Here is a 25125-nt window from a genome sequence, read left to right as displayed (position 1 = left end):
CTCCATGTAGACTCAGGAGCAGCGGATTAAATCCCCACAATTCCTTTTTGTTTTTTTTTTTGGTGGTACGCGGGCCTCTCACTGTTGTGACCTCTCCCATTGTGTAGCACAGGCTCCGGACGTGCAGGCTCAGCGGCCATGGCCCACGGGCCTAGCTGCTCCGCGGCATGTGGGATCTTCCCAGACCGGGTCATGAACCCGTGTCCCCTGCATCGTCAGGCAGACTCTCAACCACTGCGCCACCAGGGAAGCCCCACAATTACTTTTTTATTTTACTAATTTAAAAATTTTTTTAATTTTAATTATTTTATTTATTTATTTATTTATTTTTCTGTCTTTTTTTTCTCCCTTTTCTTCTGACCCATGTGGCCGACAGGGTCTTGGTGCTCCACCCTAGTGTCAGGCCTGAGCCTCTGAGGTGGGAGAGGCCAAGTTCAGGACATTGGACTGCCAGAGACCTCCCAGCCCCACGTAATATCAATCTGCGAGAGCTCTCCCAGAGACCTCCATCTCAATGCTAAGGACCACCTCCACCTAAAGGCCAGCAACTCCAGTGCTCGATGGTCCATGCCAAACAACTAGCAAGACAGGAACACAACCCCACCCATTAGCAGAGAGGCTGCCTAAAATCATAATAAGATCACAGACACACCAAAACACACCACCAGAAGGACAAGATACAACCCCACCCACAAGAACACAGGCACCAGTCCCCTCCACCAGGAAGCCTCCACAAGCCACTGAACCAACCTTACCCACTGGGGGCAGACAACAAAAACAATGGGAACTACGAACCTGTAGCCTGCGAAAAGGAGACCCCAAACACAGTAAGTTAAGCAAAATGAGAAGACAGAAAAATATGCAGTAGATGAAGGAGCAAGGTAAAATCCCACCAGACCAAACGAATGCAGAGGAAATAGACAGTCTACCTGAAAAAAGAATTCAGAGTAATGATAGTAAGGATGACCCGAAATCATGGAAACAGAATGGAGAAAATACAAGAAACATTTAACAGGGACCTAGAAGAACTAAAGAGCAAACAAACAATGATGAACAACACAATAAATGAAATTAAAAATTCTCTAGGAGGAATCAATAGCAGAATAATGGAGGCAGAAGAACAGATAAGTGACCTGGAAGATAAAATAGTGGAAATAACTACTGCAGAGCAGAATAAAGAAAAAAGAATGAAAAGAATTGAGGACAGTCTAGAGACCTCTGGGACAACATTAAACATACCAACATTCGAATTATAGGGGTCCCAGAAGAAAAAGAGAAAAAGAAAGGGTCTGAGAAAATATTTCAAGAGATTATAGTTGAAAACTTCCCTAACGTGGGACAGAAATAGTCAATCGAGTCCAGGAAGCACAGAGAGTCCCATACAGTTAAATCCAAGGAGAAACACACCAAGATACATATTAATCAAACTATCAAAAATTAAATACAAAGAAAAAATACTAAAAGCAGCAAGGGAAAAGCAACAAAAAACATAAAAGGGAATCCCCATAAGGTTAACAGCTGATCTCTCAGCAGAAACTCTGCAAGCCAGAAGGGAGTGGCAGGACATATTTAAAGTGATGAAAGGGAAAAACCTACAACCAAGATTACCCAGCAAGGATCTCATTCATATTCGATGGAGAAATTAAAACCTTTACAGATAAGCAAAAGCTAAGAGAATTCAGCACCACCAAACCAGCTTTACAACAAATGCTAAAGGAACTTCTAGGCAGGAAACCCAAGAGAAGGAAAAGACCTACAATAAAAAACCCAAAACAGTGAAGAAAATGGTAGTAGGAACATATGTATTGATAATTACCTTAAATGTGAATGGATTAAATGCTCCAACCAAAAGACATAGACTGGCTGAATGGATACAAAACAAGACCTGTATATATGTTGTCTACAAGAGACCCACGTCAGACCTAGGGACACATACAGGTGAAAGTGAGGCGATGGAAAAAGATATTCCATGCAAATGGAAATCAAAAGAAAGCTGGAATAGCAATTCACATATCAGACAAAATAGACTTTAAAGTAAAGACTATTACAGGAGACAAAGAAGGGCACTACATAATGATCAAGGGATCAATCCAAGAAGTAGATATAACAATTGTAAATATTTATGCACCCAACATAGGAGCACCTCAATACATAAGGCAAATGCTAACAGCCATGAAAGGGAAAATCGACAGTAACACAGTCATAGTAGGGGACTTTAACACCCCACTTTCACCAATGTACAGATCATCCAAAATGAAAATAAATAAGGAAATACAAGCTTTAAATGACACGATAGACCATATAGATTTAATTGATATTTATAGGACATTCCATCCCAAAACAACAGAATACACTTTCTTCTCAAGTGCTCATGGAACATTCTCCAGGATAGATCATAACTTGGGCCACAAATCAAGCCTTGGTATATTTAAGAAAATTGAAATCATATCAAGTATCTTTTCCGACCACAACTATGAGACTAGATATCAATTAGAGGAAAAAAACTGTAAAAAATAAAAACCCGTGGAGGCTAAACAGTATGCTACTGAATAACCAAGAGATCACTGAAGATACCAACGAGGAAATCAAATACCTAGACACAAATGACAATGAAAACACGATGACCCAAAATCGATGGGATGCAGCAAAAGCAGTTCTAAGACGGAAGTTTATAGCAATACAATCCTACCTCAAGAAAAAAGAAAAATCTCAAATAAACAACCTAACCTTACACCTCAAGCAATTAGAGAAAGAAGAACACAAAAACCCCAAAGTTAACAGAAGGAAAGAAATCATAAAGATCAGATCTGAAATAAATGAAAAAGAAATGAAGGAAACAATAGTAAAGAGCAATAAAACTAAAAGCTGGTTCTTTGAGAAGATAAACAAAATTGAGAAACCACTAGCCAGACTCATCAAGAAAAAAAGGGAGAAGACTCAAATCAACAGAATTAGAAATGAAAAAGGAGAAGTAACAACTGACCCTACAGAAATACAAAGAATCATGAGGGATGACTACAGGCAACTATATGCCCATAAAATGGACAGCCTGGAAGAAATGGACAAGTTCTTAGAAAAGCACAACCTTCTGAGACTGAACCAGGAAGAAATAGAAAATATAGAGACCAATCACAAGCACTGAAGTTGAAACTGTGATTAAAAATCTTCCAACAAACAAAAGCCCGGGACCAGGTGGCTTTACAGGCTATTTCTATCAAACATTTAGAAAAGAGCTAGCACCTCTCCTTCTCAAACTCTTCCAAAATATAGCAGAAGGAGGAACACTCCCAAACTCATTCTAGGAGGCCATCATCACCCTGATACCAAAACCAGACAAAGATGTCTCAAAAAGAGAAAACTGCAGGCCAATATCACTGATGAACATAGATGCAAAAATCCTCAACAAAATACTAGCAAACAGAATCCAACAGCACATTTAAAGGTTCATACACCATGATCAACTGGGGTTTATCCCAGGAATGCAAGGATTCTTCAATATATGCAAATCAAGCAATGTGATGCACCATATTAACAAATTGAAGCATAAAAACCATCTGATCATCTCAATAGATGTAGAAAAAGCTTTTGACAAATTTCAACACCGATTTATGATAAAAACTCTCCAGAAAGTAGGCATAGGGGAATTAGCATAATAAAGGCCATATATGACAAACCCACAGCCAACATTGTTCTTACTGGTGAGAAACTGAAACCATTTCCTCTAAGATAGGAACAAGACAAGGTTGCCCACTCTCACCACTCTTATTCAACATAGTTTTGGAAGTTTTAGTCACAGCAATCAGAGAAGAAAAAGAAATAAAAGGAATCCAAATTGGAAAAAAGGAAGTAAAGCTGTCACTGTTTGCAGATGACATGATACTGTACATAGAGAATCCTAAAGATACTACCAGAAAACTACTAGAGCTAATCAATGAATGCGGTAAAGTAGCAGGATACAAAATTAATGCACAGAAATCTCTTTCATTCCTATACACTAATGATGAAAAATCTGAAAGAGAAATTAAGGAAACACTTCCATTTACTATTGCAACAAAAATAATAAAATGCCTAGAAATAAACCTACCTAAGGAGACAAAGTCCTGTATGCAGAAAACTATAAGACACTGATGAAAGAAACTAAAGATGATACAAACAGATGGAGAGACGTACCATGTTCTTGGATTGGAAGAGTAAAATTGTGAAAATGAGTATACTACCCAAAGCAACCTACAGATTCAATGCAATCCCTATCAAACTACTACTGGCATTTTTCATAGAACTAGAACAAAAAATTTCACAATTTGTATGGAAACAAAAAAGACCCTGAATAGCCAAAGCAATCTTGAGAAAGAAAAAAAAAACAGAGCTGGAGGAGTCAGGCTCCCAGACTTCAGACTATACTACAAAACTACAGTAATCAAGACACTATGGTACTGGCACAAAAACAGAAATATAGATCAGTAGAACAGGATAGAAAGCCTAGAGATAAACCCACACACGTATGGTCACCTTATCTTTGATAAAGGAGGCAAGAATATACAATGGAGAAAAGACAGCCTCTTCAATAAGTGGTTCTGGGAAAACTGCACAGCTACATGTGAAAGAATGAAATTAGAACACTTCCTAACACCATACACAAAATAAACTCAAAATGGATTAAAGACCTAAATGTAAGGCCAGACACTATCAAACTCTTAGAGGAAAACATAGGAAGAACACTCTTTGACATAAATCACAGCAAGAACCTTTTGACCTACCTCCTAGAGAAATGGAAATAAAAACAAAAATAAACAAATGGGACCTAATGAAACTTAAAAGCTTTTGCACAGCAAAGGAAACCATAAACAAAGTGAAAAGATAACCCTCAGAATTGGCAAAAATATTTGCAAACGAAGCAAGTGACAAAGGATTAATCTCGACAATATACAAGCAGCTCATGCAGCTCAATATCAAAAAAAACATTCAACCCAATCCAAAAATGGGCAGAGGAGCTAAATAGACATTTCTCTAAAGAAGATATACAGATTCCCAATAAACACATGAAAGGATGGTCCACATCACTAATCATTAGAGAAATGCAAATCAAAACTACAATAAGGTATCACCTCACACCGGTCAGAATGGCCATCTTCAACAAATCTATAAACAATAAATGCTGGAGAGGATGTGGAGAAAAGGGAACCCTCTTGCACTGTTTGTTGGGAAGGTAAATTTATACAACCACTATGGAGAACAGTATGGAGGTTCCTTAAAAAACTAAAAATAGAACTACCGTAGGACCCAGCAATCCCACTCCTGGGCATATACCCTGAGAAAACCATAATTCAAAAAGATACATGTACCACTATGTTCATTGCAGCACTATTTACAATAGCTAGGAAATGGAAGCAACGTATATGTCTGACAGATGAATGGATAAAGATGTGGCACATATATACAATAAAATATTACTCAGCCATAAAAAGAAACGAAACTGAGTTATTTGTAGTGAGGTGGATGGACCTAGAGACTGTCATTCAGAGTGGAATAAGTCAGAAAAAGAAAAACAAATACTGTATGCTAACACATATATATGGAAAAAAAAAAAGTGGTTCTGATGAACCTAGGGGCAGGACAGGAATAAAGGCACAGACGTAGAGAATGAGCTTGAGGACACAGGGAGGGGGAAGGGTAAGCTGTGACGAAGTGAGAAAGTAGCATTGACATATATACACTACCAAATGTAAAATAGATAGCTAGTGGGAAGCAGCCACATAGCACAGGGAGATCAGCTCAGTGCTTTGTGACCACCTAGAGGAGTGGGATAGGGAGGGTGGGAGGGAGACGCAAGATGGAGGGGATATGGGGATATATGTATATGTTTAGCTGATTCACTTTGTTATACAGCAGAAACTAACACAACATTGTAAAGCAATCATACTCCAATAAGATGTTAAAAAAAATAAAATATCAATAAAATACAAAACAATTGATTAACTTTTAGAAGCAAAATGTTTTTTAAAAAGCTGTTTTAGGGCTTCCCTGGTGGCGCAGTGGTTGAGAGTCCGCCTGCCGATACAGCTGACGTGGGTTCGTGCCCCGGTCTGGGAAGATCCCACATGCCCCGGAGCGGCTGGGCCCGTGAGCCATGGCCGCTGAGCCTGCGCGTCTGGAGCCTATGCTCCACAACAGGAGAGGTCCGCGTACCGCAAAAAAAAAAAAAAAAAAAAGCTGTGTTAATAATCAGAACCTGAAAAAATAGACTGTGATAGTTTAACTCTGAAAATTAAAGATAATTCCATAAAATCATTTTATTACTTTATGTGCTGCTTGAAATAGTAATATATTAATAGATGTAAAAGTTAGATATAGTTAAAAGATATAGCTAACTATTGTCTTACAGAACACGAGTGCCCTAAAAAATGGTTTTAGGTTCAGTACACAACTCCAACCAATATAATAAATAAAAATAATAAAATAGCAATAAATGCTGAAATAGGAACAATATTTTTGAATATTAACTGATATATTTTTCATTTCCCTTGAATCATATGCTCTTGTCTATGTCTGCAATATCTAGTAGAAATATAAAATGAACCACATATATGATTATTAATTTTCGAAGTCATATTTTTCAAAAGCAAAAACAAAGGTTCAAGTTTTAAAATATATTTTATTTAACCAAGTATGTCTAAATTTTAACATTTCAATATGTGTCAATATAAAAATTATTAATGAGATATTTTGCATTCCCCTTTTTGCAAAGTTTTCAAAATCCAGTGTCTATTTGTCTTTTGCAATTCAGCTCAGTTCTGATACTACATTTTCATCTCAAGTATTTGATCTCTATTTAGGTTTCATAAAACTTACAGTGTAAAAGTAGAAACACATACCCAGTTTGTTCCAAACATATTTAAAAGTTTTCTAATAATCAAAGCAAGTACCAGTTTTAAAAACTGAAATTAACTAATATTAAAAATGCAGTCCCTTGGTCCCACTGTCTATGTTTCCAGTGCTCAGTAGCTCTAGCTAGCAGCTACCATATTGGGCAACGTAACTCTAGGATTTATCATCTGTTATTCAGTGTCTCAGAGAAGGACATGCCATAAGAGAAGGGCCAACATCTATCTCCCCGTTTCCCTGTCTGCTAGCTTCTGGCAGCCCCCACTCTACTCTCTGCTTGTATGGGGTTGACTATTTTAGATTGCACATATAAGCGAGATCTTGCAGTATATGTCTTTCCTCGCCTGGCATATTTCACTTACCATAATGTCCTTCAGGTTGATCCGTGTTGTCTCAAATGGCAGGACTTCCTTCTTTTTTAATCCTGAATAGTATTATATCTATACATACCACACAGGTATAATGTATAGCAATGTAACTACACTGTATTGTGTACTTGAAATTTGCTAAGAGAGTAGGTAGATCTTAAATGTACACATACACACAAAATGGTAACTATGTGATGTAATGGTTACATTAAATTAGCTTGATTATGGTGATCACAATGTACACATATATAAAAACAGCAAGTTGCATACCTTAAGTATATCGATTTTTTAAATTTGTCAATTATACCTCAGTAAAACTGGAAAAAGAAAAAGAGAGATGGGCCAGTACCAATTAGAAAAGGAAGACAATGTTTGGCTTCAGTAGTCAAATCTCTCTTTGTCAAAAGAGAACCGGAATTTCTAAATTCCAAAGCTACCTTTACATACCAAAAGCAAAATTTGAAGATCTGTGTATTTTATTACAAGGTAATAATAAAGAGTACACAGGATATAGTATAAACAGGGTGGTACCACCAACATATAGATGGGGAAGGTGGCAGACTTTCTCTCTCCCTCATTCTGTTCCTCTTCAGTGCAGGATGGATGCCCATGATGAAGTTTAGGTCAGTTAGGGGGAAAAAAAGTAGCTGCATGCTCTATACAATCTAGGTTTAGTACATAAAATTTATGGCTTCAATATACCACTGTTTATCGTGCTTCCCCAACACAGCCCTGGAAGGTCTGAATTATGTGGACACAAATCTGGTACAAAGTCCATGGTCTTTCTACCACTGCATTACCTCTCATCACAATTCTATTACATGCCCTATCAAATACATTTACATTGCAGTTTGGCAAATGTATGATCATGGATAAGTATGGATATAATAATAAGACTTTCAGGACACTGCACACCTGGCTTAATAAATGTACACTCCAAATTTTGTTCAATGTCTCTGTACCAATTTGCAAATAAATCTCCAGTGGAGTGCCATGGAATTCTACCCTTGACACTGCCTTGTTATTGGTGATCTGTATGGTGCTAAGAAGAAGCTGAGAGAAATGGGACTAATTTGATAGATGTCAACCTCAAAGGTCAAAAGGGTTTTAACAAGGTGGAATGCTATTTTGAAAACAATTAAGAAATTTGATTTTTAAAAAATAACCCCAGGAATCCAAGATAAGAAGAACTTGGTGGGACATCAGTCCATGTGAGGACTACAAACAATATGACCAGTAGTAATGCTATGTGGTTATTAAAAAAACAAAACCAAAAAAACCTATTGCTTCTTAGGATATATGAATCAAAGTAGTCCAAACCTGGAAATCAGTTTAAAGAATCCATCCTAACCTGATTATGAATTGTAGATCCATGAGTAAGACTATAGGGTGCAATCCGAATAAACCCACACATCATGGTCAATCAATCTATGACAAAGAAGGCAAGAGTATACAATGGAGGAAAGACAGTCTCTTCAATAAGTAGTGCTGGGAAAACTGGACGGCTACCATTCTCTAACACCAAACTCAAAATGGATTAAAGACCTAAATGTAAGACTGGATACTATAAAACTCCTAGAGGAAAACATAGGCAGAACACTCTTTGACATAAATCACAGCAATATTTTTTTGGAGCAGTCTCCTAGAGTGACGGAATAAATACCAAAATAAACAAATGGGACCTAATTAAACTTAAAAGCTTTTGCACAGCAAAGGAAACCATAAACAAAATGAAAAGACAGCCTAAGGAATGGGAGAAAATATTTACAAACGATGCTACAGACAAGGGACTAACTTCCAAAATATGCAAGCAGCTCATACAGCTTAATATCAAAAAAAAAAACAACCCAATCATTTTATACATAAGGAGTTCAAGGCTTAGATAGGTTGAATAACTTGCTTAAGTAAGTGACAGAGCCAGGACTCAAACTCAAATCTCATTGGTTCCAGAGCAGGTAACCTAATCACTATGCCACAATTATCCCTTATGGATCATTTTTACAAATTCCAGTCCATTCATTCATTCACGCATGAAGCAGATATTGATTGATTATCATAGTTTTCTTTTGACACCATGACAAAATACCACAAACTTAGGGACTTAAAACAACCCAAGGTTATTATCCTAGAGTTCCATAGATCTGAAGTCCAGCATGGTCTCACTGGGCTAAAATCAAGGTTTCAGCCTGGCTGCATCCCTTCAAGAGGCTCTAGGGAGAATTCATTCCCTGCCTTTTCCAGCTCCCAGAGGCTATCTGAATTCCTTGGTTGGTTGCTCCCTTTCTCCATCGTCAAAGACGGCAGCATAGCATCTTCAGATCTCTCTGATTACAGTTAGGGAAGGTTATCCACATTTAAAGACTCATGTGATTTGGTGACATATTCACAAGTTTCTAGGATTAGAGCTTCGGCATTGTTAGGGGGCTAATATTCTTTCTATCACAGGTGCCTACCCTGTACCAGGTTTTGATCCAGGCAATATGAGATAGACAAGGAGGAGAAAGACAATAGCAACTAAACACATGCTTATGCAAGACAATTTCTGATAGCGATGTGTATTTTCTGACAATAAAAGAGTTCAAAAATTCACTTTTCCCCAAGCATACCATTCATGCATTCATTAATTCAACATTTTTGAATACCTACTACATAAAAGGAGTTCTATGCATTTCAGGTAGAATGGTGAATGGACAGAGGTTTTATTCTAATGGAATATTGTCGTGGAAGCAACAGATATACCTACACAGAAATGGGGAACATGATTTTAAATAGTGACAAATGCTATGAAGAAAATACTCTATACTCTTTCTCTTGTGCCTTTGCATTTTTCATTTATTCGTTCTTTTATTTAGTAAGTCTAGTAAGTCTTTTGAGTGCTTACTGTGTTTCAGGCAAAGTGCTAAGCTCAGGGCTTACAGTGCAGACTCCAGATTTGCCTTCTGTGTCCTCACTGTAGTGAAGGGAACAACCTAAATGAGTATAAACCACACATTGTGGTAAGTGTTTTGGGAGAGGACGACGCAGGTGCTTGGGGAGCGCATAGCAGGGTTACGGATACTCTCCCTGGGTCTAGGACACCTTTTACCCCCATTTTCCCTTTGCCGGGAACTCGTACTCATCCTTCTGGATCTAACCTAGATTCCTCCTCTTTGAATAACAGTTTCAGGTGTATAGTAAGTAATTAACAAACACAAACATTTGTCTTTTTATTTTATAATAGTATTGTTTTAAAATTGTACAGTGCTTTCTCATTTACCCAAGAGATAGATTAATATTCTCACAAGTGAGTCCATTCACTTTACTACATGGGCATTGAGATTATTTTTTAGTAAAAGCAAACAAGTAAGCAAAACCCCTTTATATGTGTGTCAATTATTGTATATATTGTATAAGCAAGGAGAAAAATGTGTAGAAGAATATACACCTCGCTGTTAGCAGGTAGCAAATGACTGGTTTTAACCTTCTGTATCTTGGGGCTAATAGATATTCATGGGATTGATGAATAAGAACTACCTAATAATGGCTAAATGGCTTGGCCTATGAGGTAGTGAGCATTCACTGACCCTTGAGGACTGAGCAGATACCATCCTGCTCAGATTATACACCCTTCTGTTTGTGTTTTATTTTAGCTACATTTTGACATCTGGTTAACCTAGATGGTTTCATAAGTGAATTAAAAACCAAGAGAGCATAAATAATCAATTCCTGTCCTGTGTCCAACTTGCTTAATAGATTCTCATGCTATAATTTCCTCTTCTGCAAATTAGGTATAATAGACCTTCTGTAAGGATAACACAATTAGACTGGTTAAAAGGCACTTACATTCATAAGTACCAAAAAGTTTCCTAGTACATATAAGTGCAAACTCAAATTTTTCTTTTGTGACATCCATGTCAACTGATTATGGTACAGAAAAATCTGTGCATTATAAAGCACTACAGTGGCCCACTTTAAAGTTGAAATTATTTGAAGAGATGTCGTCCTTCTCCCATAACGCTTAAAATTCAATTATCTTCTATTCTGGTTCCGGACATTAAGTGGGGATCTGGTGGGGGAAGAGCCAAATCCCAGGCTATTCCTAATATAAAAGCCTTTTCATGAGTTTGCATAGTGGCCAGACTGTGTCTTGGGACGCTTTATAAACAGTGCTTAAGTCATAGAGCATCTTAGGAATAAACTCAAATTCAAGAGACACTTCAGAGGATTGTAACCCAAGGTCACAGATTACTATAGGCTTACACAATTTGGATAAGTTAGGGCTGAGCTCTATCTGTGATGGCCTCTGGGGTTGAAGGAGAAGGCAAGTGTTTTCCAAAGCCATACAGATTCTGTAGATTTCCCACACAAACCACATATATACTACTTCCTACTTCTTCCTAATAGTAGAGTATAGATGTAGCCTCACTGCTATGTACTATGGTGGTCTTCTTTCCCGTATTTTTCATTTCATTTCTCTTGCATTCACTGATACTTAGCTTATGCCATTTTCTCTAGGCAAGAAATCAATCAAGAAAGAAACAAAGGTTAAAGGCACCAAAGTGCTTTACCCCTACTTCCCATTGACATCTCTCCTTCTCAAAAGTGCCACCCCCAATAGTTAAGTTGTATATTCTTCATAGTAAGCTTTGTCTTGAGTCAATTTTTTCATCTATAAAATGAAGATAATGATGATTTCTTACTAATATGGTTATTTTGAGGATTTAATAAGTAAAGTAAAATGCTTAGAACATTGCCTTGAACAGCCATCGCTCATTAAATCATAGCTATAATAAGTATTAGCGGTATTAATACTATTCAGTTATCATTTCACGTTCATTTTGTTTTAATAAGGATAGGATGTCTTTAGCGTTCTGACAGATGTGAAGAAATGCAAAGGTAAGAAGTTAGTAATCAGCCACATAGCTGTGTTACAGAAAATCCCACAAGCAGCTCAAATTTCACTCCCTGTTTATATGCACGAGTCAAATAAGGAATTACTCTATTAGGTACGTCACTGGACACCTGAAGTGGTGTGATATTCTTGTTACTCATGTGTTACTCGTGTGGGCAAAACTCTTTAATATATTCTCTCAGAATGGCAAAAGCACCATTTTCTCTTTCTCATCTCCTATTTGCCTCTCATGTATACTTATTCTTCTTAACTGAGATTATTTAGCTCTTTCAAGCACAGGCTTAGAATACACAGACATAGCTCTGAAGGTCATAGGCCCAAAATGGAGATAATCCAGCTTTTTTTTCCCCTAGAGTATCAGGACCAGGGATAGATTGCAAAGAGCTAGAACTTGGCTAGGTAGAAGCCTTGTATCACATGAACTGTTTAAATATTCATACAGTGTGTACTGGCAGCTAACAGGGCTGCAAACTTGCCCAGAAAAAAAAAAAAAAAGAGAAAAGATAATTACTGAATTTCATAGCATTCTAAAATGGCTGCCATGAACTAAAAGCATAAGTGCTGATTTTGGTTTAATCTCTTAGGCAAATGTATTTTTTATTCAACTGAGGACAATAGGCAAGTGGTTACATACATTTCTAAGTATTTTTCTGATTATATTATCAGTATCAGATTCTGACATTAATATCATGAAAACTGATTGCACTGTCAAAGCCATCTCTTTAATAGTTACTTTACTAGTGACTTGAAATAATAACTGACACATTTCCTTCACAGTCAACAGATTTACTTATATAGGAACACATGGTTTAAGTTATGAGCAATTGAGCTATAGAATAAATCAGATTGGGGGAAAGACTGGGTTTTTTGAGCATGGTGGCTCACAACTTGAAGGCATTTCATTCTGTGCAATCAGCTGACACTTAATTGTTCTTCATTAGCATATGTGAAGATGCCAAAAATGTAGGTGTTTACTAATTGTTTTGTTTTGGCTTTAGCTGACACATTTCCCCCATCATCGTTAATTTTTTTTTGTTGTCCTAATGGTGGTTGATAAAATTTGGTTAAAACAAAGTAATTTCACAATTTCAGGTAACAGCATAAAAGCAAACCTTGGCACTGTATTGAACTTTAAATTCTTTTTTCAAAGTAGTATCTGTTTAGTGGAAATACACTCCATTTTGTTTTTTATAACTATACTCACAACTTCTAATTTTTATAAAGTATGCATCCTCTCCATATGGTATACAAAAATGTAAACATTAAAAACATTCATTCATCAGTTTTCCCCTTCTAATAGTATTGATCTAAAATGTAAATTCAGATGAAACAAGAATAAGTACATTAAAAGTTAAAAAAAAGTCACTTGGAATGTCTGCACTCAGTATCTTATACTTTTAAACTCTACTTTTAAGAAACTTCTTTCAAAAAATTCATAAACTTCAGTTAATTATTTGAACTATATAGGCATATCTATGTCAATAAATATATATATGTACAGACACATATATGAGGTGTATATCAAGGAAATATGTTCATGGAAAGTCATGTTTTTCATTTACTATTTCAGATGTACATTACCAACACAATCAAAGCCAAAGGAACAAGACTTGCTAAGCCTGTTCTATGCCTGGGCTTAATGTGTTTGGCCTTTCTTACTGGGCTCAACAGAGTAGCAGAATATCGAAATCATTGGTCCGATGTGATAGCAGGCTTTCTGGTTGGAATATCTATAGCAGTATTTCTGGTAAGTACAAATTTCTTTAAATATCATTTGTTTCTTAATCAACATGTATAACCACCTATTAGAAAATACAGGTGTGAATCACTGGGTTTAGTTGTCAAAAGGTGGTATAGCAAATAGAAATATTTATGTTTTAAGTCATTCGTTTCTTCCTGCTCCCTCGTTTATTCTGCGCAAAGTCAGGTTTGGGGGTGAAGAAAACACATTGGGTTGACCAAAATGTTCGTTCGGGTTTTTCGTAACATCTTACGGGAAACCTGAACGAAACCTGAACGAACCCAATATATTCTACATTTAAAGGTGAACAAAATATTTTCATGTAAAATGGAACGGGGCTAAAAACACTCATGCCTCCCCAGATGGTTTTTAAAACTGGGTTGTTTGAATATTTTAAAAGTTTCCTCATGGCACTTTACATCCTGGAGTATGTAGACCATCCCAAAGTGCCCTGGTGCCTCTGCGCAGTACTGTTAGTGAGCCGCCAAGTCTCAGCACCTGATAACAGGTGAACCTCACTTGTGAGATGAACCGGTTCCCTGCAGTGACTAAAAACCCAGGGATAGTTTCCAAGATGACGTCGCGCAAATCAGATTTTGCCAAGGAGTGAAGAGCATACGTAGTGACTTCTGATGAAGTCATCTCTACTCTTATGATAAAATCCCCTTGGAATATGTCTATAGGTTTTAGTTGTTGGAAAATATACTTCAGTCTGGCTGTAGAATTAATCAATCCATTATAAGTATGGATATTTTACCCAGATGGAAAAAATGTGTAGACTACTGTAGAAATCAAAACATATTTTTGGGGCTTCCCTGGTGGCGCAGTGGTTGAGAATCTGCCTGCTAATGCAGGAGACACGGGTTCGAGCCCTGGTCTGGGAGGATCCCACATGCCGCGGAGCAACTAGGCCCGTGAGCCACAACGATTGAGCCTGCACGTCTGGAGCCTGTGCTCCGCAATAGGAGAGGCCGCGATAGTGAGAGGCCCGCGCACCGCGATGAAGAGTGGCCCCCGCTTGCCACAACTAGAGAAAGCCCTCGCACAGAAACGAAGACCCAACACAGCTAAAATAAATAAATAATTTAAAAAAAAAAACAAAAAAAACCGTATTTTTGTATTGACACATTATAAGAAACACTTTATTTTAATTTTAATTATATTTAAATTGTTTCTCCAGAGTAACTTTCCTTCTTCAGTTTATTTTCACTAGTTCATAAGCAGTAAGCAAAAACTTATATGAACCTTTCTTCTACCAAAGCTTTGGGCACTATCTTTGTGTCGGGCATTTTAGGAGGTTATTTCTTCTAGAACTTCCTGCGGTAAAGTGGTGACTATCCCCTGATCCCTCTCTAGACCCTGTGCTGCTTTTCTTGCTGATGTCACTCCCTCTGATGTCCAAAGTCCTGAGAGACTTAGGCTCACCCCACTCTGTTTCCCAGAGATATCCTGTAGCCTCAGGAAAACTGGGGCCCACCCACGCTTGGGCCAAAACCTTTCCCTTGCTGTCACTTATCACAATTGAAACAGGTTAACTTTTTATAAAACAGAACAAAACAAAAAGCATCTTACATAAATCCTAAGAAAATAATCATAGGCAGGGCAAAGAGCATACCAAAAGTCAAAGTTTTAAAACTGCTGTCAGATGTAACTGCGTTTCAGCTCTGCGGGTCCAGAACATCTTTGCTAGCATCTCATCAGGCTTCGTCTTATCCTCCTGTGGCTGTTACGATCTTCCCTTTACTGCCAGTGAATGTCGTGACACCCTGCGTTGTGAAATCTAGAGCCCTCATGTCTTCCCTGTCGCTTCCTTATCTGAGAACCATGTGGTGAATGATCAGTTGGGCTCTGGATACCCCTTGGGTTCAAGACCCTCCTACTGCACATATTTAGAACATTCCACAGGCCCCTTCAGACATTCCCATGCACCCAGGAAAATGACCTTATAAAAAGGTCATGTGAAAATGCTTTAACCACGTAATGGCTAAACAAGCTTTTATACGTTCATTCCCAACTGTTTATGAATGTGAGTGCCTACAGGTGCCAGGCAAGGTGTCAAGAACTGGGGCTGCAAGGAGGCTCAGATAAGCATGACCTGTCTGCTGTGGGAATTTGTTTCCGGGGTCAGGGAGGAATAGTCAGGTTATTCCCGTAAACGTTCCCTCCCTCTCTTCCTTCATGAAACAAACATTTACTGAGACCCTATTCTAGTCCAGGCACTGTGCTTGGTGCTGGGAATAAATACACGAAAAAGATACAATCCAGGTACTCAAGTAGATCGCAGTCAGGTGGGACAAGGTGGACACAAAGAGTTCTATAGAGGGTAAATGTAATGGTAGAGGTACATATACTCAACACATCTACCCTGTTGGGATTAGGGACAAATCAGAAAGAGGAGATAATTTATAAACTTGAAAGGTTTGTAAAGCAGGTAGGTCTAGCCTGGGGCATAAGGAATGAGGGGCAAAGAGCACAGAGCACAGAGGCAGTACGAAATGCTTCATAAAATAAGTATGTATGAAGCCTCTCCTATAGTCTAGGCCCAAGGCGCCATGTGCATCTGAGAGAACATGGCCCCCGGAAATGGTACCAGACCTCCAGCGCGAGTGACGAGAAAGGGGAGTGGAAGAGCACACAGGGGAATACCCTGAAAGGCCTTGTATGTTATGACAATAACGTAGACTTTTGTTTAAAAACGTATGTGATTTGGGAGCCTCTATCAGGGTCCAAGTGAGTTGAAACAGAAAAACAGCCTGATTGAATCTGAATCCCAGCTTCTTTATCTACTCAGTTTGTGCCGTTAAGCAACACTCAGTTTCTTCCTCTTTAAAGGAGGCTATAAACAGCCTCCTTAAGGGATTATTATAAGGATTTATAAAGGTTAAACAAAATGGTGTGTATATTCAGGGCATGGCCACATGGATGACTGAAATAATTTCTGTAAGTGAGAGTTTGTTTCCTGTCAGTCCTTTTACTTTCTGGTAAGATTTGTGCTTTGGGGAAAATATGTTTTCTGGAAAATAAAGCTCCAGGTGAAGATAGAGGAGACAAGTTAGGCAGAACCAGGGAAATAAGATGGCACAAATCGGGCCTCTGAGGGCACAGAGAGAGGGGAGGCTATCGGGAGGTATTTGGGAGGTGGAATGTTTTGGAGCTTGATGGAACATTGGAGATGACGAGGATGAAGCAGGCAGCAATCTATGATGACTCTCGGATTTCTCACTTGGGCAACTAAGTAGAATATTTATTTCAAGCAGTGACTGCAGCTCTGGTTTACAATATGCTGGCGTGTTTCCAGTGATCCTTCAGTGTGTGCAGATCACTAAAATGATTCCAAAATAAAATTAACAGTAACCTACTCCAAGACTCTGTGTGTCGGTTGAAGGCGTTCACATCCCCCATCACCCACACCTGGTGTCTAGCGTTTGCCTTTGACCCACTCTCCTCCTTCACCCCCACACCCAGTGACTGATCTAGTTCCAGTTCATTTCCACCAGAGTCTTTCTCCCATGTCGTATTTCTGCACTGTTCTGACCATAGCCTCTCGATTTTAGAGATCAAAACTTCTTACCTCTATTATATCAACGGGTTCCTAGCTGCCTGCTCACTTCAGACTCTCCTCCACATACCTCACATTCTGCTTCATACACATGATACCATAATTCATTGCCAATAACAAAGCAAAACAAACAAACAAAACCCTCTTTCCTGCTGCATTAAATCAGACACTTCCATTGAACTTCTGGGATCCTCCATAGTCTGGCTTCACTCTTCCCGGCCAAGTTTATGGTTCCCTCGTTGCAGTGGAACTCCTGCACTTGGAATCCAGTCAGTTTTCTTCCTGTCTTACACAGACAGGCTCTGTCTGGCCTGTGCGTTGCCTCAGCTGGAACACCCACTCCTCTGTATAGTTTAGAGAGCAAAACAGGAGTGGGAGTCAGACAAACCTAGGTTGAATCCTTCTGTTGCCACTTTTTCTTTTTGCCACTTTTGCTGGATGTGTGACATCATACAAGTCACTTAGCCCCTCATCATCCCTAAAATAGTGAGGCCTCCCCTGAACTGTATTTAAAGTGTTTACCCCTCCCCAAGGACTCCTTTTCTCATTTCCTATTCACTTTTCTCCACTGTGTAATTCAACTTTTAATATACCACATATAATATTTTTGGTTTTGTTTTTTGCTATCAAACCCACTGGAATGTAAGCCACTCACAGAGAAGGTGTTTATTTGTTTTCATCACTGTGTATTCTCAGTATTGGGTCTGGTACATAGGAGGTTCTCAGGAAATATTTGATGAATGAATGAATGAACTGTTTTATTTACTTTCCAGAGCTCTTTTGAGGGTTAAGGGAAATCACATATATAATAAAGGCAGTCGAGTGTGTGGTACAGAGAAGGCTCTAGGTATCATGGTCTTCACCTTTGATGACTGTATTCAAATCCTTTATGCACTTGAGATTTTTCTTAGACAAATCCCAGCTTCCCCAGGAAGTGTCCCTGACTACATGGTTCTCCCATTTTTCCTGAATTTCCACTGCACTTGAAGTCAGTCCTGTTACAGTCTAACGAGTAATTACCTTCAGTAGTAAATTTATTATTCTTATCTCACGTGCCTTTTCTTCAAAGTTAGAGAACACAATCCCCAAGCTTAGGAAAATACAAAGCAAATACTAGTTGAACAATAGGTGTAGATTGACTAATATTGTTTTATAAAAATGTGTGCCTCAAAGCACTTACAACAAAGATGCATATTAGTGTCCAGCAGAAAAGTTCAAGTTTACTGAGCCAAAGCAAAAGCTTGTCGGGTTGACATATGTGATATCATAATAATAAAAATAGGAACTATTTGAATACTCTTTACTATATTAACTCAATTAATCCTCATAACAGCATGTTGAGGTGTAATTATTATTGTCCTCAGTTTTCAGATAAGAGAAACAGGTCTCGTTATATTAAGTAACTTGCCTGGACTCACAAAGTTAGTAAATGAAAGAGCCCGGGATTAAGCCCCAGGCCTGTTTGACCCCAAAGCCCGTGCACATAGCCCCATACAACAGAGATGTTTTATTTGCCACAAGCAAGAGAGAAAATGATCACAGATGGAGCAGATTAATTTATTATCACAACCGGATAAAGGAAACAAAAATCTATGTGTAACGGTGACTTAGGAGTGTCATTTTTTGGAAGAGAGGGTAGAATTACACTCATGGAAACCACTCATGTAAAAATAGAATGTTTCAAAAGAAAATCACTTTAAATTGTACAGGAACGTTAGAAAATTTGAGAATTTTTAGGCTGGATACATACATGCTCATTCATTAATCTGTTCATTCACGGTGGCACTGAGAATACAATAGTGATCAGAAAAAAAAACATGTCTGCTACCATGGAGCTGACAACCTTGAAAGAGAATCACATCAACCAAAACACTATGCTAACAGATGTATAATTTCATATAGAGATAGGTGCTTGGATGAAAAGAATCACAGGTCCTTGCCTGCAAACAAACAAACAAAAACAGCCTGGGGTCAAGGAAGACTAGTAAGGAAGTGGAGGGGAGATGGTGATACCACAGATGAGTAAGATATGGTGCCCAAAGACAGTGGAGATGAGTATTCCGAGCAAAAGGCAGTGAAAGGGAGCAGAAGGTGTTTAGATAACCAAGAAGGAAGGTTGAAAGGTGGGCCAGAGTTTACACTTGAAGAGAAATGAGAAGCCAAGCCACAAGGTGGTTTTAAGAAGGTTGACATGATACAATTTGCATTTTGGAAAGACCATTCTCACTTCTTTGTAGGAAGGGATCAGAGGGAGGCAAGATTGGATTTAGGGAGACTTTAGAAAGCCATGCAGGAATTCAGGCAAGCGGTGGTGATTGCTTAGTCGATGGAGTCGGTGTCGGAGATAGAACAAAGCAGATATAAGAAATCAAAATCTTTAGGAAGGAAAATTGAGCAAATTGAGTGACTGGTTGAGTATAAGAGGTGTCCAAGTTTTCAGCCTCGTGCAGCTGCATTAGGGGAACGGGAATGTGAGGGGTATTGCCTTTCCCTGAGAGAGTCCAGAAAAAGATCCAAGTTTTGGAGTAGGGCCAGGAGATGGGCGCATCTTGGGTTTTATTTTGAACATTTGTTGAATTTTTCATACCTTTGCCAAACAAAGAAATGGAGCTAACTTGCTAATCTATTACAAACTCTTCACTTTCAAATTGAGAAGACTGAGACCTAGAGGACTGTTCAAGAACTTACAGACTCAGGATCAAAAAAACAGGTCAATTGCTTTTCTTGGAGTATTTTTCTAATAGGATATCAGTTTCGTGCTTGTGAACGTTACAAGACTTACTAAATATTTGAATATGATTCTAGGGAAGATTTGGTAATTTCCTTCCTTATGATTTAAATAATAACAGTAATGAAGAGTAATCATTATGTTAATAGATGCTTTAATGAATATCTACTCTGTGTTAGGCATTTAAATATTTCACATGTGAATTCTTAGCTGCTTCAATGGGGTGTTGTCCTGACCCTCAATTAAGGTAAAGAGATAACTGATAATACCTTTCAAAGAGTTTTCCAAACCTAAATAACGTTAAAAGCAATTAAACTAATTTCAGTAGCCCATATTAACTCTAGATGAATGTTTCTTCATCTAGTGACTTCCTTTTGTCTATGTACATAGTTATTTTAGCAAATTTTAATTCAGAAGAATTTGTAGCAATGTTTTTCATCTGCCGATTTTCCATTAATTTATAATATTAATGAAAAGGGAAATGTGCATGTGTGTGTATATATGTCATGAAATGGGTATGAAACTGCTGTTTGTTATGTTGTTGTTGGCTAAAATTCTTGATTATATTCTTTGTGCTCTTGGCAGTAATCAGTTGGCAAACTACAGCCCATAGGCAAAATCTGGCCTGCTGCTTATTTTTTTTTAAACTTTTTATTTTATATTGGAGTATAGTTGATTAACAATGTTGTGACAGTTTCAGGTGTACAGCAAAGTGATTCAGTTATACATATGCATGTATCTATTCTTTTTCAAATTCTTTTCCCAATTAGGTTGTTACAGATTATTGAGCAGAGTTCCCTGTTCTATACAGTAGGTCCTTGTTGGTTATCCATTTTAAATATAGCCGTGTGATAAGTTGTATTGGGACACTGATATGCCTATTCCTATATGAATTGCCTCTGGCTGCTTTCACGCCAAAATGGCAGAGCTGAGTACTTGCTGCAGAGATTGTATGCCTGCAAAATCAAAAATATATACTATCTGCCCATTACAGGCACAACACTATCTATTAGTCCTTTGCAGGGTCAACATTTGATAGAAGGATTATCAAGTACCCATCTCTAAGCCTTTGCCATCCCTTACTTTAAACATCTTGATGGCAGTGATGAAGCTGAGGTATCAAATAATCAGGCTTTGATCTATGCTTCTGATCTGTAATTATTCAAGGAAGTGGAAGGATAATAAGTATATAGCAATTTGCAGGGAAATTTTTTTTCTGAGATAAAGTCTCAGAGTATGTGTTATTTTGTAGATTTGAAAATTTTATTTAAAAACTGGAGAGTAACCAAGATCTAATTGGCCTTTGAAAATATTCAGTAATGAGCCCTACTAAAGGAGAGGCTTTCCAATGGAGGATTTGTGAAAAATATACAGTGTAAATTTATACTTGTATATTAAGCATTTATTTTTTTAAATGAATGTTAGGTTATAAATTGCAAGTAAGTTCTATATTTTGGTTTGATAATAGAATATAAAACCCAGAAAAAGAAGACTCAAGAATAGCTTACCCATTAGTTCAATATAAGCAAATAATAGCAAATAATTTTCCTGAATTGTTTAAATCACTATTACTTTTTTTTTTTACATCTTTATTGGAGTATAATTGCTTTACAATGGTGTGTTAGTTTCTGCTTTATAACAAAGTGAATCAGTTATACATATACATATGTTCCCATATCTCTTCCCTCTTGCGTCTCCCTCCCTCCCACCCTCCCTATCCCACCCCTCCAGGCGGTCACAAAGCACGAGCTGATCTCCCTGTGCTATGCGGCCGCTTCCCACTAGCTAGCTACCTTACGTTTGGTAGTGTATATATGTCCATGCCTCTCTCTCACTTTGTCACAGCTTACCTTTCCCCCTCCCCATATCCTCAAGTCCATTCTCTAGTAGGTCTGTGTCTTTATTCCTGTCTTAGTCAGAAAGAGAAAGACAAATACCCTTTGCTAACACATATATATGGAATATAAGAAAAAAAAAATGTCATGAAGAACCTAGGGGTAAGACAGGAATAAATCACTATTTCTTAAAGTTTGACTCACCTACATTTTTTTTTTTTTTTTTTTTTTTTTTTTTTTTTTTTGCTGTACGCGGGCCTCTCACTGTTTTGGCCTCTCCCGTTGCGGAGCACAGGCTCCGGACGCGCAGGCTCAGCGGCCATGGCTCAGGGGCCCAGCGGCTCCGCGGTATGTGGGATCCTCCCGGACCGGGGAACGAACCCGTGTCCCCTGCATCGGCAGGCAGACTCTCAACCACTGCGCCACCAGGGAAGACTAGGAATGCCTTTTAAAAGTGGCAACTCCTAGGCCTTATCCTTCATCTGTGAAATCAGAATTTTTAGGAGAGGACTTCGGAATGTGCATTTTTAAAAGTGCCAGAACTTTATTTTATGCACACTAGAATATGAGAACTTCTGGTTTAATTCAAATTCTGTCACTTATGGGATAAAAGTGGGATAATTGAAACAAGGGCCAGTTTCCTTTATGTAGAAGTTCTTCTATTTCAGTGGTAGCAGTAGTAAGCTATTGTCGAAATGCCAAATATATGTGGGATACAATAACAGACAATAACTTAGGTTAATTAAAGGATGCTACTAAATTAGAAAGTGCCAATTGTAGAAGGTTTATTATGAATGTAATGATCTTAAAGCAATGGGAAATAATTAGCATTTATTAGCCACAATAGGAAAGGTTAGCTTGCTATGAATTTTTATAGGGTTATGATCTTATTTTTGGATTGATTTGAGCATTGACTATAAGCTAATTTAATGAAAATTTTGGAATAATAAAATTGTCCCTATTAACTGAGCTACATATTAATTGATGAATGTTCTTGAACATGCTTGTACTGGATTAACCATTAAAATTTACACAGAATAAATCTGGATGTAAAGTTATAGACATGTAATATTTAAGTAATTCCAATACTTTATTACTGTGATTAGATTTATCAGGCTATCCACAAGGGTCATAGTTATAAGGAGCATGGCTTTGCTTTAACTGTATTTTTTCCCAAAATTTTAGGTCGTGTGTGTGGTAAATAATTTCAAAGGAAGACAACCAGAAAATGAGCATATACACACAGATAATCTGGCACAGATGCCAATGATCAGCATTCCTCGAGTAGAAAGTCCTTTGGAAAAGGTAACATCTGTACAGGTGATTCATAATTTAAATTCTAAATGTGATTGTTAGAGCAAATGAATAATTACTCTTGAGAGTTCCTACACAGTCATTTTTGATTTACTAAAACAAGCTCAGAGTCTCATGTGGTATTTAGCAAGAATTTAGTCACTGAATACAGCATCTTAGAAAAATGCATATCACGTGGAAAATATTTCTTCAAATCCCTCACGCTAAATGCTGAGTCTGTACATGGGATGCGTTCTGTAAGTTGCCATAGCTTCAAGATAGGAATGTTATACAGTGGTCCCACACATGGGCAAAATAATAAGATAGTATTACTTGAGAATATAAGCAGTTTTTCATAGCATATATTCCATTTCTTCTTCGTCTCACTTATATGAGAAACTGCTTAGTGTAACAACTGGCACATAATCAGGACTCGGTAAATATTTGTTGAACCTCAGTGTATAAAGTTCTGGCAGCAGAGAATCACCAGTCATGCTCTCCTGCTCAGGGGGGGAACTGGGGGTCAGCTTGGGCTGAAGGGAGCCTGACTAGGTAGCACTTTGAATGGCAGGTCAAGGCCTCATTGGGCATAGCAATGAACAGAGAAGCAGGTAGATAACAATAACTTTTCTTGAGACTCTAAATGACTGCTCAGAGGGTTACTAATGGCTTCTCCTCAGCCCTGTCCATGTCCAGATTTTGATCAATATCTTAAATGAAGAGTTCAGTTACATGCTAATTGGCGGTTTAGATGGTCTGAGTCTGTGAGGGATAATTAATACATTGGATGAAAGAATAAAAATTCTTGGAAGAGTACAACAAAGATACAACTAACAATTAACTAGAAATAAAGGAAGTGTTTTGTATTTGGACTTTTTAAAAAAGGTCCTGTAGGGTAGGGTATGTCTAGGTTAAGTGCACAAATGAAAAAGGCTCAGAGAGTATAGAAGTCTACCATTCAACTTGGGTCAACAGCATGATATGTCTTCCAGAAGTTAATACGGTTTTAAGTCCCACTTAGGGAAAATGATATCCTGAATGAGGGGTTCAACGGTTTGCTTTGCTCAGACCAACTTGGTGTACTGTGTACTGCCCTTGGCAACATGGTTTAAAGGTGAATATTGATAAAATAGAAAAGTTGACAATAAATATTTGTTAAGTGAGCAAATAGATGTGTCTAAGATGGTGAGTGGACTCAAAATCATGGATTATAAGAGACTGGAAGGAACAAAAATGGTTAGTTTATAGGAAGAGAAAACTCAAGAAAGAAGCAATATCTTCCCATAAATATCTGAAGTACTGCTGTATGGCAGAGGGATGCGATTTGTTCTGTGGGGCCTCAGAGATCACAATTAGGATGAAAGAAATGAAAGTGTAGAAAGATAAATAATGTCTGGTAAGTAGTAACAACTTTCTGAAAGTGGAATTCCCACCTTAAAAGCAATGAAATTTCTTTTTACTATAGGGATTCAAGAATAGCTAAATAATCACTTATCCATGATACTGTGGAAGCAATTCAAGCATTTAGATGAGGATAGAGACACTAGATGATGATGATGATGATGATGATGATGGTAATAAAATAGCAATGGGCATTTAGTGATCATTCAGAATGTGTCAAATACTATGCTGATTGCTTCCACAAAAACACTTCTGTGCTCTACAAGTAGAATTTTGTTCTTTACAACAATTTTTAAAGCTGAGTATTATTAGTGGCAAAGACTGCTAATAGTTGACCAGTATTCCTTCTCCCCTTCTTCCTTTTAGTTACTGAAATTTCCCACTCCAATTTTAGCTACACTCACAGCTGCCCAGCTGTAGTCTTTTT

The 25125-nt window shown here is 37.8% G+C and overlaps 1 protein-coding gene across 1 annotated transcript in view; it reads left to right on the top strand.

The window, feature by feature from the left end:
- The window catches only part of PLPPR5 (phospholipid phosphatase related 5), a 127392-nt gene that overhangs the window by 84494 nt on the left and 17773 nt on the right, over positions 1-25125 (top strand). The window contains exons 4-5 of the mRNA XM_079902310.1: positions 13712-13888; positions 23190-23309. Coding sequence (XP_079758436.1) covers positions 13712-13888; positions 23190-23309 — 297 coding nt within the window. The remainder of the gene's footprint in view (positions 1-13711; positions 13889-23189; positions 23310-25125) is intronic.

The sequence above is a fragment of the Stenella coeruleoalba genome, assembly GCF_951394435.1.
Source record: "Stenella coeruleoalba genome assembly, chromosome: 1".
Taxonomy (NCBI): Eukaryota; Metazoa; Chordata; class Mammalia; order Artiodactyla; family Delphinidae; genus Stenella; species Stenella coeruleoalba.
Note: the sequence above shows the minus strand (reverse complement) of the source record. Positions and strands in the feature narration are given on the sequence as shown.